Source organism: Pipistrellus kuhlii, unplaced genomic scaffold (assembly GCF_014108245.1).
Source record: "Pipistrellus kuhlii isolate mPipKuh1 unplaced genomic scaffold, mPipKuh1.p scaffold_m20_p_15, whole genome shotgun sequence".
In the NCBI taxonomy this organism is placed as follows: Eukaryota; Metazoa; Chordata; class Mammalia; order Chiroptera; family Vespertilionidae; genus Pipistrellus; species Pipistrellus kuhlii.
Window position 1 is genome coordinate 43,824,946 of NW_023425460.1, and position 17,098 is coordinate 43,842,043.

General features: G+C 62.8%; 1 protein-coding gene across 3 annotated transcripts in view; it reads right to left on the reverse strand.

Annotated features, from left to right (window-relative positions):
• KNDC1 (kinase non-catalytic C-lobe domain containing 1) overlaps window positions 1-13,037 on the reverse strand; it is a 30,546-nt gene extending 17,509 nt beyond the window's left edge. For all 3 annotated transcript variants that reach the window (XM_045582163.1, XM_036439270.2, XM_036439268.2), the window contains exons 1-7: window positions 12,763-13,037; window positions 6,637-6,835; window positions 6,108-6,166; window positions 3,645-3,791; window positions 3,104-3,221; window positions 1,317-1,969; window positions 97-211 (exon numbers count right to left, since the gene is read on the reverse strand). In XM_045582163.1, coding sequence (XP_045438119.1) covers window positions 97-211; window positions 1,317-1,969; window positions 3,104-3,221; window positions 3,645-3,791; window positions 6,108-6,166; window positions 6,637-6,835; window positions 12,763-12,864 — 1,393 coding nt within the window. In that variant the 5' untranslated portion in view covers window positions 12,865-13,037. The remainder of the gene's footprint in view (window positions 1-96; window positions 212-1,316; window positions 1,970-3,103; window positions 3,222-3,644; window positions 3,792-6,107; window positions 6,167-6,636; window positions 6,836-12,762) is intronic.
• Between the last annotated feature and the right edge of the window lie 4,061 nt (window positions 13,038-17,098).

A 17,098-nucleotide genomic window follows, 5' to 3' on the forward strand; every position in this document is an offset into this window, starting at 1 on the left:
CAGAGCAGACGCCCCCCGGGGTGCCCCTGGCCCACAGTGTGGACATTGCGTCCATGGGCCACATGGCTGAACAGGGAACCGCAGTGCAAGTGTCACCTGGGAGCCGGGCGTGGGTGCCTATGGCGCTGAGGCAGGCGTGGGACAGAGCCCACAGCTCGTACTCCCTGAAGGGCCGGCCCAGCTTGGACAGGAGGTCCTGCAGGGAGACGCCCTGGGGGAGGGACAGGGCGAGAGCCACGTCAGACACCTCCTGCAAGACCTCTGCTGGCAGGTCAGCTGGGAGACGTCCCCACGTGCACCAGGGGCTGGGAGGGTGTGAGGGATGGGACCCATGCACCCAGGTGCTGGGAGGGTGTGAGGGATGGGACCCATGCACCCAGGGGCTGGGAGGGTGTGAGGGATGGGACCCATGCACCCAGGTGCTGGGAGGGTATGAGGGATGGGACCCATGCACCCAGGTGCTGGGAGGGTGTGAGGGATGGGACCCATGCACCCAGGGGCTGGGAGGGTATGAGGGATGGGACCCATGCACCCAGGGGCTGGGAGGGTATGAGGGATGGGACCCATGCACCCAGGGGCTGGGAGGGTGTGAGAGACGGGACCGTGCACCGCGGAGGGACATGGAGGAGCAGCCCATGGAGGACAGCCTGGGGTTCCCGAAAACTGAAAACAGAGCGGCCACAGGACCCAGCTGTTCTCTGGGGCAAATCCCCAGAAGTGGTTGCCGGGTCCTCTGGCACAGCACTGGCATTCCCACGTTCGCAGCGGCACCCTTCACGGGAGGCGAGAGGCGGGAGCCACGTGTGTGTGTGGATGCGGGGCGCCGTGTAGTGGGGCAGCCGGGCCTCGGGTGAGGGAGTCCGGGGTGGGCTTGATTTTATGATTACCGCACTCTTCACTGAAGGCACGCTCACTCTCAGGTGCCGGTCAGGATGTGAATAAAAATGGAAACACAGACCCGCCCCGAGTCCCTGGGCCCACAAAGCCTGGCGGGTTTCTGGGCCGTCCTGCCAGCCGCCGTGCTGGGCCGGGCTGCCCCTGGCCACCCTGGGTTTGGGCCGTGGCTTCCAGGCGGCTTTGCCCCAGGAGCTCACGGAGACACAGCTTCAGGGGGCAGCCTGCTGGGCGCCAAGCAGGACAGTGTGTTTGGCCGGCTCCGCCCAGGGTCCTTGGCCACAAAGGGCCACTCAGAGTGCCCGTGGGGATGCTGATCGTACCCCAGCTCCCAGGACTCGGTTCTGACAGAGCCCCCTGTCCCTCCCTGCCGACGGAAGACCCTCCCTGGCCACGGCCACGCAGAACACGCCCTCACCCACCTGGTCCGAGGCTGCGCTTCCCGCCTCTCCGGCTCCTTCTGGAACCTGCTGGTCGGCCCCCAGCATCCCCGAGTCTCCACCTGCCTCTGGAGGGTCCTCAGGACAGGGCGGGTGGCATTCCTCCACAGGGCCCTGGCCGGGCCCCCCAGCCACCCCGCCCCCACTGGGACCCACGCCCCGAGCCCCGTCCGCCTGGAGCCCAGGCTCCTGCTCCGGCCGCGCTCTGGCCTTGGGCGGGCCTTTGAGGCTGGGAGGGCTGCTCTTCCGCTCGGGAAAGGCCTCCCTGGGGTCTGGAGCGGAGAACTGCGATGTGGGCAGCTGGTTGGTCACGCTGGCCGGCGGCAGGCAGAGGGCGCCGGCCTCGGGGCCCTCGGGCAGGAGCCTGGGGACCGTCTGCACCTTCCTCAGGCGGCCCCGCTCTGCGGGGCTTGGGGCGTCCAGGACCAGGCTGGCCAGGCCCTCCCCGAGGTGGCTCTCTCCGTTTTTCGCGGGGGGTGACAGCAGGAGCTTGGAGGAGAGGATCCTGGGGTCGCAGGCGGGGGTCTGGGGTCGGCCCCAAGGGGCCTCCGGGTCAGCGCCATGGTCCCCGGGCTGCCTCTTGGGCCCCACACTTCTCGGAGCAAGTCTCCCCCTCCAGGCGCTCTCGCTGACATCTGGGCAAGAGCAGGGCTGGTCACTGCCCTTGGCCAGGGCCCCAGGTGCCCCCACAGCACCCCCGCCCACGGCCACCTCCGAACCGTCTCCTGCAGGGCCCCAGCCCGCCGGTCACCGAGGCTGAGCTGTGGATCCCCCTCAGGATGGGGGATCCCAGCGCCTCTTCCCTCAGCAGCCGGGCAACATCCTCGCAGCCTCGTTAATCACCTAATCCTGGCTAATTAATCCTGGCTAATTAACCGGCTGCCCGCTCCCCTGGGCCAGGCCAGCTGCCCATAGGGGGCTGCTAAGCCCCGCCTTAATTATCTCATCCGAAAAGCACATCGTGTTCCATTAGGAGAACAAAGTGAGAGTCTCCAGGGGAAGAAAGGCTGTGGCCGCGCCCCGCCCGCCCCGGCCTGGCCTCCACGCATGCGTCTCCCCGCAAACCGCCAGACACGCCCCCTCCCGCGGGGACTCCTCCCGCGGCTCCGACAGCCACGCAGCGCGGCCTGGTGCCGCGGCGTCACCAGCAGCGTCACCGGAGGACCCCACGGCCCCTCCTCAGCAGGCACCGGGCAGAGCTGACGCTGGCGTTTGTTCAAAACGCCATCTGAGACTGGCACCCCACATGAGCCGTGGAAACTTGGCCCCGCGGCAGCAGCCGGCACGGCGGAGTGATGCGCCTCCGATACGGCGCAGTGTGGGGATGGCGAGGCTCTCGCCCTATCTGTGCCGAATGCCCCTGGGACCGGCCCAGTGTCCAGCTCCGAGCCCAGCCTCTTCTCAACATGACCTTGGCTCTCACCTCTAACAGCATGATGTCTGCACAGCGTGAGTCTGTCCCGTGTGTGTGTGTGTGTGTGTGTGTGTGTGTGTGTGTGTGCGCGCGCATTTGTATACATAGTGGGTGTGCAATGCTTGTGCATTATAAATGGGTGCGTAGGAGTTTGCACATGTGTATGTTTATGTGTGTGACTGAGTGTGTGAGCATGTGAGTGGGTGTTTATGTGGTGTGTGAGTACACTGTGTGGGTGTGTGAGGCCCGTGCCAATGTTTGTGCATATTCACATGTGCATATGAGAGTGGACATACTCATGCCTGGGAACATGTGTGTACGCAGGCACATGCCTGGGTGAGTGTAGCTTGCTCACCTTGGAAGGTTCCGAAGGACTCGAGGGAGAGCACCCTCCTCCCGACAGCCGAGAGGTTGCGGCACAGGCGGCAGGAGGACGTGAGCTGCATCTTCTCCTCGCACAGCGCGATGATGCTCTGGGCACACGTACGGGAGTCAGGGGTGATTTTAGAGAGGATGGGGGGCGGTATCGATGTGAGAAATACTGATTCATTGCCTCTCATACAGGCTACGGCTGGGGATCGAACCCGCAACCCGGGTATGTGCCCTGACCAGGAATCGAACCCACCACCTTTCAGTGTATGGGTCCACACTCCAACCAAGCCATACAGGCCAAGGCAGAAAACCAAGTTCTTATTTAAACTAAGTGCAATGGAAAGGAGCCTGAGTGATGGGGCAGGGCGGGGGCAGACAGGAAGGCCTTGTGTGTGTGTAGCATGCAAGAGTGTGCATGTTGGGATTTGTGAGTGTGCATGCATGTGGCTCCAAGCCATCAGGCTGCGTGGAGGGTGTTGGGGCTCAGCCTCTGGGGTGAAATGGGGAGGTGGTCCAAGAGGTACCTCGAGATTGGGCCGGTCTCCAGGGTCCTCTGCCTGCATCCGGTCCAGCAGCGCCTCCAGGTCTCGGCTCAGCCTGGGCTCCGGCTCCGGCTCTGCCACGTACTCGAGGGCAGCCTTCAGCGTGGCCCCCAGGGAGTAGATGTGCGCCTGTGGCACCAAAGAGCCATCAGCGCCACCGGGCTGTGTGCCACTGCTCCCCGGCCAGGAACATGTGTTGGGGACCCTAATGCTCTTTACAGCCACCTCCCCAGCTGTGGACTGTCCTGGTGCTGAGCCATGCACCCCAGTGTCTTGGGTCTGGAGTCTACACTAGCCCCGCTGTACCAGCCAGCAACTCTGGACCCCTCCCGGACACAGGCACCCGGATCTCCTCCCCTGATGGCTGCTGTGTCTCTGAAGAGCAGAGACTTTTCTTTTTTGGGGTTTATTCTTTTTATTTTTTTTTAATTTTTATTGATTTAGAGAGGAAGGAAGAGGGAGAGAGAGATAGAAACATCCATGATGAGAGAGCATGATGGTGGATCGGCTGCCTCCTGTAAGTCCCTCACTGGGGACCAAACCCACAACCTGGGCATGTGCCCTTGACCGGAATCGAACATGGGACCTTTCAGTTCGCAGGCCAATGCTCTATCCACTGAGCCAAATTGGCTAGGGCTGGGGTTTATTCTTTAAAAATCATGTATGAGCCAGAGTGAAGACGCGTTCCCTTAGTTTGAACGTTAGGGTTTTCTATCTGCCTTCGTGAGAGTGTGGGCTTTCCAGCCGGAGCACGCTGGGACAGGCCCCATCATGGCTAGGCATTATCCCCCAACAATGCCTGTGGGGCTTTACCAACAGGAGGCTGAGCCCCGAAAGGTTCAGAAACTTCCTGGGACCACACAGCTAGGGCAGGACGGGCAGGTGAGGGCCTGGGCCGGCTGGCTCTGGAAGGTAGTCAAACCCCCCACACAGTGGAGGCTGGGGCCCTGACCAAGGCCAAGCTCCCTGCCGCCCTGCCCAGTGCTCCCTTCCCCAGCCCAGCCCCTCCTCCTGACTGGAGCCCACTCTGGTCCACGGTCGCACCCCCTCTGGGGCCAGACCCAGATGACTGCCTCGGGCTCCGAGAGCGGAGGATTTGCTGTGTGTCTCGCCCAGGACCACGCGAATGAGCCTCAGAAAAAACATATTAATAAAAGGAAGTTCCACAACATCCACGCAGCGCGATGAGGTTTGATAAAGTGGAATAACTTGGATTTCAGGAATCCGTACTTGTGAGACGAGGACAGAAGGAGGCAGAGGGATGGTCACCGTGGGTGGGGGCGAGGACAGAACTGCTTTTGGGGAAGCCCGGCTCCCTTCCCAAAAGTACAATTAAAAAAAATAAAGCAGCCAACCAAAGGACTTGTATGCATGCACATAAGCCTAACCAATGGGCTCAGACAATAGGGGGTGAGGGCCTGAGTGTGTGTGGGGGGGGGTTGAAAGGTAATGGTGAGATGAGGACACATATGCAATACTTTAATCAATAAAGAAATTAAAAAAAAAACACCCTGACAATCTAAAATAAATAAATAAACAAACAAACAAATAAATAAATAAAGCAGTCCACACATGGACCAGGAATGGGAACTGTACACACCAAAGGTTCCAAGGAAGGTTCTGACCCATGAGGTCCAAAAACCCCTAAGACTGGACAGTAGGGTCCACCGAGACCAGGGGCCCGGGTCCTGTGGTCCATGGAGCCGGGACGCACACAGCCGGGACGCAAGGGGCCCGAAACTGGCTTGTTTTAAGGTGAAATGAAGCACAGGAGGGGCCAATCCCAGACTCTCATTTGGGGTGAACATTGAAACTCATGTCACAAAGCTAATGGACTTTGGGAAGATTCTTGAGTCTGTAATTCCTGGTTTCTTTTTTAACGATGGGTCCAGTTTCCTGCACCACCGTCTTAGGAGAGGGTGCCATGAAGAAAGAAACCATGGCCAATGGCTTCTGGGGCCGTCCGGCACCTGGGCCGGAGCCCAGCATGGCGCACGGTGGACAGACAGGGCGGGGCGGACAGACGGATGGGGGATGTCCCCATCACGCTGCAGGGTCGTGTGCAGAGGGAGGCTCGTGCCTGTGTGCTTAGGGGCTCCAGGGTCCACTCCGCTGAGGGGGCCTCCCGGAGGCCTGGTGGCCGCAGCCGGAGGGAGTGGGTGTGGCTGCCTAACACGTGGATTACTATCCAGAGGCCGCGGATCCTCAGAGACACGCCAGCCGCCACTGGTAATCGCAGGCACGTTTAACGTGTTAAATACAGAAGATTCACACTTTAGAGAACATGCAGCCGTAATGACAACCAGGCTGTCACTGGAGCCGAGCTGCCTGCTGAGTGACTGGGGAGGGGGGGGCGTGCCCACAGACTCCTCACGGGCACCCTGGGCACAGGCCCGCTGACGCCCTTCCCTGCTAACCACACGCCCGCCCCTCAAGGCCACTTACCTCAAAGGTGTTCCCAGTCACATCGAACTCTGGGGGCACAAAGGCCCCCTCGGGGTCATCTGGGGAAAGAGAGAGAAGGTGCTGTGATCACACATCCGCGAGGAGGAGGCTCTGGGTGCGGAGCGGACCCCGGCCTGCACTCTCCAGAGGGGGATTCTGCTTCCTGTCCCCGAGGGGAGGGAAGCCACCTCCTTCCCTGCAAGGGAGGGAACGTGGCTCCAAAGAGGAAGAAGAGGTGCTGACTCCCCAGAGAGAGCCGAAGCACCAGGCCCCTCCACTCGGGTCCTCCCTGGGGTGGAGGAGGCCCTGAACCCCATTCACTGCGGGGCCAGGGGCACCCCAGGGGCCGGCGGAGGCGCCAGGCCTGTCCTCCCTGTGGTCAGGGCAGCGGGCCCTCCCTGGCCCAGTGAGGGCCGTGTGACCGGGCTGCAGAGACCAGCACCCACTAATAGGGCCAGAACAGACGGGGCTAGAGATCCCATCAGGACGCCGGGGCTGTGTGACTGTCCCGCCCGGGGAGGGGCCTCACCGCTGAGCTGCTCCATGAAGCACACGTTGCCGCTGGTGTTGAAGGCCAGGGTGTCGGGCGTGATGCAGAGCGTCTGGAAGATGGCCGAGTGCGCGACGCTCCTCATGGACAGGCTGCACTCCAGGCACACGGCCCAGGCCTCCTGCTCGCTGAGGCCGCTGTCCCGCAGGGACAGGATGTCGGCCAGGGACACGTTCTCCTGCCAACACAGCCTCGCTGGCACCGGTGTGGGCACGGGCCCTCCTCCCCAGGGGGCCCCCAGCGCCGCGACTAAGTCTGGGGAGGCAGACAGCGTGCGGCGGTTTCGTTCGGCGCCAGGGAGGAGGTTTGAGGCAAGGCTTTTTTTTTTTTTTTAACAAAACCACAACCGCACAGAAGCCGCCGCACGGCTCCTGGCTGTCAGAGGCACAGAGCGTTCAGCACGATGCTCAGGTGCCGCTGGGGGCAGGCGTTCACGCCTGTGGCCGGCGCCTGTGCCTTGGTCCCTGCGGCCCCGAGCCGGGTCACCCACTTGTCAAGACGTCCCTGACCCACAGCTCAGCACACACAGCGCGGGGACACGCAGGTGCTGAGCAGAGGAGCGAGATGCTGGAACAGGGAGTGGAGTGGATGCCCAGGAAGCGGCAGCTGCACACCCAGAACCATTCACAGGGCTGCTCTGCGTGGTCCCACCGCACAGCCATGGGGCACGCCCCAGCCCGCACATGGCCTGCTGGCTGTGGAGTGGCCGGACATTTGCTCCAGGCAGCTCCCATGCAGGACAGAGCCTGACCCTGGGCCTCCCCGTGAGGGTCACCCTCCAGATCTGAGTGGTTTCCTCTGACCCTTGTAAGAGCTCAGCTGTGATTGTGTCACCAACACTCACATGCCCACACACACCTAACACACAGCCACGCGCACACAGTGCCCCTCAGTGTGTACACACACACACACACGGACATATACCAACACCTGCATTCACGTGCATGCACAAACACACACACAGTCTCTCACACACATCCTCCTTGGACCTTAAGGAAACTTCTCTGCTCTTCCGTTTGACACCCTGTCATCTGTGCGTCCCTGTGTCTGTGCACCCCCTGGACTCCAGAAGGGAGGGTGGATGAGGGACCAGGCTGGGAACTGTGTGGTGAGGCCAGAAAGGGTCAAGTCACCGGCCTCTGAGGAGGAAGGAGGGGGGTTGGGCTGGGGGATGGTGCAGAAGAGAGGCCAAGTCTATCTACAGACTCAGAGCAGCCCCCCTCCCGCCCCCGAGCCCTGGGGACCTCACAGGACTGCTCTTCAGGCCCAGACGGGCTGTCAGGTCCTAGAAAGCGTCTCACACCCCTGACCTTGAGCTTCCTCTCTTGCACTGCAAGGACCCCAGACCAGGGCAAGAGGACCAAGGGCTTAACCAGAGGAAGGAGGACAGAGAACCAGGCAGCGACTCACGGGCATCTTGGCTCAGCCTCTGGGCTTGGCAGGGGGTGGTGTGAGTGGGGACCAGGGCTGGGGGTGGCCACCATCTGCTTCCTCCTCCGGGCTGGGTGAGGGCCCGATGGCGCCCCTCCCCAGGAACTCCCGCTCTTTCTGTGGGGCTGGGTGGGGGTGGGTAAGGGAGGGAGACTTGTGGGAGCTGGTTCAAGAAGTGGCCACAGGGGCCCAGCGCTCCAAGAGCCAAGAACCCAGCCGGGATCCAGAAAAGTATCCTTGTGCGAAGGTGTTTAAAAGGACAGACCAGGACAAAGGCAGAGCGGTTAGAGTGGGGCAGTGCAGGGGGAGCCCCCAAACCCCAGCTCCCACCTCCACCTGCTGTGTCCCTGAGGCTCACTGCTAACAGGTCTTTCTGATTTAGCGCAACACGTGCACTCATACCTGCACTCCGCACACATACATGCACATGTATACACAGTGCACAACATATATGCACACATGCGTGCATACGTGTGCGTGCACACACAGTGCTCACACATGATACCACACCACCCAGAACACACATGCCGACACACATATGCACACATACCTGCATACCCACTCCCAACACAAATGTACGCGCACACCTGTACACACATGCAAGCACACCCACAAAGCGCACACATAACACACACACACCTGCAGACCCAAACACACACATATATTCCAGTATATACAAATACACAGAGCACTCCCCCAGACATGTGCACTCGCTCGCATACATGTGTCCACACACTAATACACTACCCAAAGGCCTCATGGGTTTGTGCTTTAGGAGCATGAGGCCGGCCCTGCACAGGGCCCTGTGCACGCCCACTGGTGTGCCCATGTGGCCCGCAGGCCCAACTGCTCACACAGCTGGTGCCTGGGTGTGCTGCCAAGAGGGGGATCCCAGGCTGGTTGTGCCCACGGGGGCTCCTGGTCAACCTCCTGCTCAGGTCCAGGCCCTGCCCACCCCCTGCCCTGTGGCCCCTGCCCCTATTCATGGCAGGAGCATCTAATCGGGGCGTCTCGGCGTGATTTTATGAAGTGACACCCATGGGTCTGAGTCATTGAGTCCGCATGGCTGAGTCCCCCCGAAGCTCTGTGGTTGCAACAGGAAGCGGGGACGGCCGAGGCACAGGCCAGGCCAGAGCCCAGGGACGCGGCTGGCTCCCGAGAGGAGGTCTCCCACATGCTGAGGGTCCCGATCCGGGGGCTCCGCGGGGCCTCGCGCCTCACCCCTCACCATCCCTCAGCAAGGCAGCGCTTGAGTGGGCCCTGGGGTAAGTGTGGGGGCAGGACCACCTGAGTCCTGTTCCCTGCAGGGCAGGTCTCCACCCCGTGGCTGTGCAGACACAAAGTCAGCCCCGCCCAGCTGGGGGGGGGGGGTGCAGGAGGCAGGTGCAGGGGAGCCCCTGGGCAGGCGGTCCCCAGGGCAGCCCTTCCCCGGCTGGTCCCTGGGGCCCTGGGCAGGGCTGGCTTCCACCCGGGGCCACTGTCTGGTTGCAGCAAAGTGCCCGTTCAGGGGCTTCTGGTCTTAAAGGGGCCATGGACCCAGTCACAGACAGTGAGCCAGGGCTCCATGGGGGCCCAGGTGCACTCTCCTAGAACCAATTACTTCTTTAACCTTGGGACGGGGCCTGCCCACACAAAGCCCCGTCACTTCGGAGTTCTGTCAACAACCCCCAGGCCCGCCGCAGTCCCTTCAGCTGCCAGACCCCCAGGCGGGGGGCGCTCTGCACGGTGCCCTGCTGGGGGTATGTCTATTTGCCCTAGAGCCCCCCCCCCCCCCCCCAACTCTCACCTCCCTGGAAGCTCTCCGGGGTTCTCCAGCTGCCTGCTGCTCTGAGCTCATTTCCTCCCCGATGTCACATGGACCCTCTGGGGCACAGTGGGAACGTCACTCCTTTCTAGGGCGCCCCCAGCTGTGTGCGCCTCTGGCAGCAAAAAGGTCCCCGAGCCCAGGACTCAGCCCACAGATGCTGGCAGGCTCTTGCTGAACCGGGCAGGGGTAAGAATGCTCCTTACTCCTCAAGGGGGTCTGGGGACCAGGAGACACCCTGCCCCCCCCCCCCCTCCCCCAATGCCTAAACTGGTGCGCCGTCTTCCTGTCCAAGCCTGCTTTCGTTCTTGCCGCCCCATCGCCCCTGGCAGGCAGTGGCACCACCTGCCTCTCCATGGCCTCTCCTGCAGCCACCGTCCTGCCTGATCCCAATACCCTGTCCTTCGCTTGTCCGGGGTGCTGCCTGTGGGAGACCAGGGACCAGTGGGGCGGGCTGCAGCCTCCAGGGCGCTGTGGGTGGTGCCAGCCCCTCACCAGGTGCCTTGGGGGCTTCCAGCAGAGCTCTCCCACCCGCTGGCACCCCCGGGGCACATGCCAGCGTGGAACTGCTGGACACGGGCTGTGGCATCTCCGTTCCACACGGAATGCCAAGCTGCTTTCCCTAGACCTTTCTCCCCCCCGCCCCCCAACCCCCCCGGAGGGCGGGAGGGCTGCTGTCCACATTTTGGGCCTCGCCAGCCTGGGTGGGAATTCACAGTGGGAGTATCTCCCATCCCCTCCTATAAGAAAGCCAAGCCCCTTTTCTCGTGTTCGCGGGCTGTTTGGGTTTTCTCGGGCGGCCCTGGGGAGGCACACTCCAGGGCTCCCGGGGCCCCGTGGGGTTCTAGTTCTCGAACAGGACCTCCCTGTCCGGTCAGTTACTGTGAGTGGCCACCTCCTGTGTCTCCTGAGGTTTGCTGATGACCTGGGCCTGGTGGCCGCCGTCCCTCCCTGGGGCGGCCCCTGTCCTTGTCTGGGTCTCCAGGCTCCTTCGGCAAGCCCGCCCAGGTGACATTCAGCCTGGCTCCTCCCTCCCCTCGCCCAAGAAGGCTCTCCGGGTGCCACCTGACTAGGTATTGCCGCAGCAGGCAGTGTCACATGTCCCTGAGGTAGATGCCAGATCTTCAGCACCGACCACGCTGAGGGGGTGTGGTGTGCGGTCTGGAGCGGGTGTGTCCGGGGACCGGTGAGGCCTGCTCTGGGCCCGGCCTCCTGCTCTGAGGGGCACACACCTGGGGCAGCGCCTGTCTCTTCTGCGGGGCGGGAAGTCTGAAGAGCCCCGGACATTCCTGCTGGATGCTCAGGAGTGGGACCACTGTGCACCCTGGTCACCTGGAGGCCTTGTCCCAGGACGGTGGGGACCCCCGACCCCATGCCCTGTGCCCAGAGGGGCGCCACGGGCACCTCCTGAGAGAAGGTGTCAGGATGCGGTGGGAGGACGAACGGTGGCAGGGTGGTGGCTTTGGGTCCAGTCCCGCCTCTCGTCCTGTTCACTTGGCCCCAGGCCTGCTTGGTGCCCGGCCACGGAGGAGGCGGGCCGCGTGTGGGAGGCGTGTGGGCGGCTTGTTCTGTCTTCCGTGGCGGTTTGGGGGTGAGTCTTCTCACAGATGCTCTTGAACGCGTCCTCTGTGAAGGCTGGGCCAGGAGGCACCCTTTCTTCCCCCATCAAAGCCGCGGAGATGTCCAAAGGGTTATTTATTACCGGCCTCTCTTCTCTGCGGCTTCTCTCACCAAATCCAGGTCACCACGGGGAGGCTGGGGGGGGGAGCACCCCCCCCCCGGGCTCTGGCTCAGGGGCCCCCCCTGAGCGCCAGCGGCTTCCCGAGGCAGACTGCTGCCCGGAAAGAAGGACTGAGCTCCAGCCTGCGCTCCTGGGGCTGGGGCTGGGGTGGCCACGTGGGGAAGGCCCCAGGGGATGGGCCGGATCCCTTCCCTCCTCCGGGAGGCACCAGCCAGCCCGATTCACCCCGACAGGCGTGTGGAGGGTCTCCGTCAGCACCCGCCCTGGGGGGGGACGGCGTCTGACTCCCGGCTGCATGGCGCCGGCCCTCAGCAGTGAGCAGGGACGCCAGGGATCCGGGCATTTGCCTGCTGGAGGCTCGGAAGGCCCTGAGCCAGGCCCCACAGCCTTGGGAGACAAGAGTCTCTCTGGGAGCAGCGGGGTCCTCTGGGGTCCCCCCTCATGCAGGGGGGCCTGGCTTGTTGAGCCGTTCATTCCTTTGCCCCAGAGCCTGTGGGACAGACACTAAGGGGAAGCCAGGGCCACAGGGACAAGCCCCAGCCAGGGGGGGGGTGGCTTGCTTGCCTCGGTCACAGGCAGCCTGGCTCGGTGGGCATCTGACTCAGTTAACGGCCAGGAATCTCCTGTGGCAGAGACCCCTGTGCGCCTGGGGGGGGGGGGGCTCACTGGGGGACCTGAGCGAGGGCCCTGTTCTCTGGGAGCAAGAAGCAGCCCTGAGTCGTGACCACTCCCCCCGCCTGCCGCCCCCCCCCACCCCCCAGCTCCTCAACAGTCCGGCCAGAGTGGGCTCTGCCCGCACCTCCCTGACCTCCTAGGAACAGAGTTCTACCCGCTACAGGCCCCCCCACGCCCCTGCCCATCCCTGCCCATCAGAGCCCACCACCCACAGCATCACCTCCAGCCACAGCCCCCCTGTGGCCGTCCCATGCGGCATCCAGGGGACCTGTCCGCTCCGGGAGGAAATGCTTAGGGGCGGTGGGGGGCATGGAGACCAGCTGGGGATCCCCCTAGCCCCAGCGCAGGGGCCTGGGGAGTGGGAGGGACCTTCCCTGGAGACACTGGGCGGAACCCTCCGCCAGGAAAGGTGTGCAGGGTGGGAGGGGGTCCCGCCGTGGGGCTGGGGTCTCACCTCGTCCTCCGGCAGCGTGGGGAGCGGCTCGAAGTCGTAGAAGTCCAGATCCTTGCCGTCCACTTCGTAGAAATCCGCCGCGGCCGGCTCCATGGCCTGCATCCTGCGAGCGCGCCGGCGCCGCTGCGGCCTCGGCCCGGCTGGCCTCCGCGCTCGCTCCGCGCCCGCCCGGCAGCGCCCGGCCCGCCCCGCCCCGCCCCGGCCCCCGGGCCCGGTCCGCCGGCTCCGGCTCCGGGAGCGGGTCCGCTAGGCGCGCCCCGGAGCCATGGCAACGCGCCCCGCGCCCGCGCCCGCGCCGCCGCCCCTGCCCGCGCCGCCGCCCCGCCCGCGGCTGCCGCAGTGTCGCCGGCCCGGGGGGAGGTTCGGGGGGCCGCACCGGGGGTCCCCGCACTCGCAGCGCCGCGCGCTTCGCCGGGGCCGGGCTCTCCGGCGGACGTCGGTTGGCCGGTTATTTTCTGGGGGGCGATGGGGGCGTGTGGCTGCTCGGCGGGCGGGGGTGCCGGCGGGAGGGACCGCGGACGTTTGGGGGCGGGGCCGAGCCTGCGGCCGCCGATTTGTTCCCGGAGGCGCCGCAGGCCGCCCGGGGTCCGCGCCCGCCGGAGCCCAGGCGGGGCGAGGGCCGGGCGCACCCCGAGGACCGCGCTGGGTGGGTCCCCGACCCTCCGTGGACCCTCCGCCGGACCCCTGGTCCCGTCCCCGCCGGCCCGGGCCGGGGCTGCCGCAGTCTCCGCTGGGGTGGCGGCCGCAGAGGTGCGCAGGCCGGCGGGACGGGGTTGGCAGGGACCCGGCCCAGCGGCTGGAGGGTGGCCAGTCCCCATCGCTGGAATTAGGGTCCCACGGACGCCATGGGGGGACCAGCAGTTTACAGCTTTACAGCCAACCAGTGGAACAGAAGCCAAAGGCCAGACAGTCCCTCCCCTTTGGGCATCCTGCAGGCTGCACCTTAGGGTCCTCATAGGTGAGCCTTGCCCCAAGCTGGGGCTGTAGTTGGGCAAAGAACCAGGTTTCCCTCCCCCCTCCCCCCATCCCACTACCCAGCCTGACAAAGAGCCAGGGTACCCCCACCCACATTTTGCACAGAGGATGGATGGTAACCTCACCATCCTGGGTGACAGGGGTGCCTCCTACCCCAGCCCCTTAGAGAGCAGAGCTGTGGGGAGGTCTCCCGCAGGAGAGCTCCCCCATGTGGCCAGCCCTGTCCCTACAGCCTGGCCTGGCCGGGCACACAGCAGGCGCTGCATTAATGCTCCTTGTGGGAACGAGGCAGGGCTTGTGACAGGTTTTCCCAAAGGCCGAGGGTACAATGGGCAGGGAGGTTAGTTCCTAATGTCCTGCCTTTGGATCAGATCGCTGTGGCCCCGGGCCCTGGGACATGACACCCAAGGGTGTGAGGGGCTCCCCAAACACGGAGGAATAAATAGGTGGGCAGTGAAGCCCGAGGCTGGTGGCCGAGATGGGTGCTGGGCAGCCTTACCTTGTGCCAAGTGCTGGTCCTGAGGCCCACCCGGCTCCATGGGGGCAGAGACCAGGGGCGGTCTCCTCCATCCTGGGGTATGTGGAAGCTCAAAGCAGCAGCCAGGGGGAGTGGGATGGAGTAGAGGCAGCAGGAATTGGAGAAAAAGCATCTCACCGATGCGCGACTTGGGCCTCCTGCCCCTGAGCTCTCTGCGGACACCACACGGGGTCTCGGAAGGAGGCCGAGAGTGGCAGGCAGGCTGCGCTGCAGGACTCTGGGGCTCCAGCCGCACCCCCATCCTTGGACCCTGGGCCTGCAGAGCTGAGAGCCCTGGCTGCAGGGTCCCTCTGCTGCAGGGCTCGGGGGCTGATGGAGAGCTGGTGGAGCCTGGATGTGGCCCTGTGGGGGCGCCTCAGGCACAAAGGTTGTGCTGCAGGGCCCTCCCGGAGCGGGGCATGGGCTTCGTCACCTGGTTCTCAGGCAGCCGGCCCAGGGCATAGGGTGAGGGCTGAACGGGACAGGGCAAGTGGGAGCAGTGACATCATCTATGCTCCTCGGAAAAGAGGCATCCACTTCGGGTAACATGAGGAACAAATGGCTGCTGATGTCAGCTGAGTCCGCTCTGGCTATAGCGGCCTAAAGCACTCAGCGGACCGCTGCTCAGTGACCAGGGACCAGGGCACACGGGCTGCGGGGAGGGGTGTGGGGCAGGGCGCCCTGCAGCTCCTCCTATCCACCCGCCTGCTTTCGTTTCAGAGTGTGTGGTCATGGTCTTCCTGTGTGTGGAGCGATGAGAAACTTCTGGAAGTTGGTCGTCTTTGTGAGTGTTTGCCCACCTGCTTGCTTCTCTCCAGGGAAGGGGCCCTGGGGCCTGGGGCCTCGAACGTAGGAGATGGTCGATTCACGCTGAATGAGGGCCTGATTCCTGAGGTCGGAGGCATGTAGATGAGGCACTTGCATCGTCCCAGAGCCGCTGGGACACCGGCAGGCAGCCCCGGCTGTCCACCGAAAGGCCATTGCAAGCTCGGTTCCACACAGGGCCACACAGTCTGGTACTCGGACCGCTGGAATGGCCCCCCGGCTTTGTACCCACCTCTGCACCGAGCCTGGGCGCACAGGACACGCCTGGCCACACACCTTCTTCCTGACGCTTCTCTCCGGTGCTACCTGCACCCTGCAGGGCTCCCAGGCCATGACAGGTGCTGCCCAGCCTTCTTACTGGTCTCCGCTGACCCGTCTGCTCATTCTCTGCCCACCCCCTCTCTGCTGTGGGACCCTCCCTCTGCGTGGCCACGTCTGCCTCCGCTGCAGGGCCTGGCCCGCCCCGCTCTCCCACCGACCTGCCTCCTGGTTGGTGCCCAGGACAGGAGTAGCCCCTGCCCCACAGATGGGGTGTCCTGCAAAGCCTGCTCCAGGCTGGTCTCTGCCCCTTGCCACACCGGACACTGTCAGGACTTGGTCTTGTTCTCCGTCAAGCTCCATCTCTCCACAGATGGGGGCTCCCTCCTGTTTCAGGGTACGCATGTGGTGCTCCGCGTGGCCAGGTGATGTGAGGCCAGTGGAGCGGGGGCTTCAATGCCTCGGCTCTCATTTTCCCTAAAACAATGTGAAGAGCTGTCAAAACCCGCGCACATTCTGAAGCCAACGCCCAAATTTTAAAAAATGTAAATGACTGCAATGAATGTCATATCTGGTGTGGTGTCAATATTGACACTTTGGAATAAAGCTGTTAGTCACTCTCCTAAATGTATCCAAGAAGCTAAATACCAAAGTGGCTTTGGTACCCACCATCTACCATTTGCAGAAAACATAGAAACATTTTTTCTTTAATAGGCAGAAATCCTCATCATGACGGTTTCCATTAAACTCATTATAATCATCCATTTTTGCCCAGAATTTTATTCTATTGGGACATATTTTTATGCTTGAAATTTTCTATAGACCCCGCAGCATAGTTAAAAAAAAAATCCTTACTTGAGAATATTGTATTTTTTAAAAAATTTATTTACTACATATGTGTCCTTATTCCCTGCTTTTTGTTTTTAATCGATTTTAGAGACAGAGAATAGGGGAGAGAGAAAGAGAGATGGGGAGAGTGGAAGAGAGAGAGAGGAAGAGAAAGACCAATGTGAGAGAAACATTATCCTTTGTCTCCCGTATGTGCCCTCACTGGGGATCAAATCCACCCCTTAGGTGTGCACCCTGACCAGGATTGAGCCCGCAACCTTCTGTATATGGGACGATGCTGCAGCCAACTGAGCCACCCGGCCAGGGTCCCCACCATACTTTTTGGAAACAAATACACATGTAAGTTTTAATAAGTTGAATATTTAATAAATACCTTTTTAAAACTATATTTTTGTTGTTTTTGTTTTGTTTCTAATGACCATTCAACTCATTTTACATGATCCAGGGCTTGAGTACAGCCAGTCAGAGAGGGAACCCAGGACAGTAGCCCACTGACCTGCTGCTGCCCGGGAGCTGGAGCTCCGGCCGGCTCCTGAGGCCTTCCTGGGACCCAGGGAGCTTCTGCAGGACTCCGGGGTTCCCGCAGGGGTGAGGGGTGAGTCGCCGTGGACACGGGTCCCGACCACAGGAAGTGGGACCCTCTGGAGCCAGGGCTGGCCGGAGAAGGCACCACGTGGGTGTGGCTGAGCTGTGAGCGGAGCCACCTGCTGCTCCTGCAGAGACGGTGTTGACATTTATGCGGTTTGAGATGGAACACTTGAACATGTTACTTACCCTGGATGTGTTCCATGCTGGGGACAGTGGGGACATGGCAGCGGCCCGCAGTTCCCTGGGACACCCTGGTGAGGGGAGCCATGAGCAGGACACCACAAGGCTGACCCCTGTCGGCTGGTGGCCGTGAAGGCAGCAGGG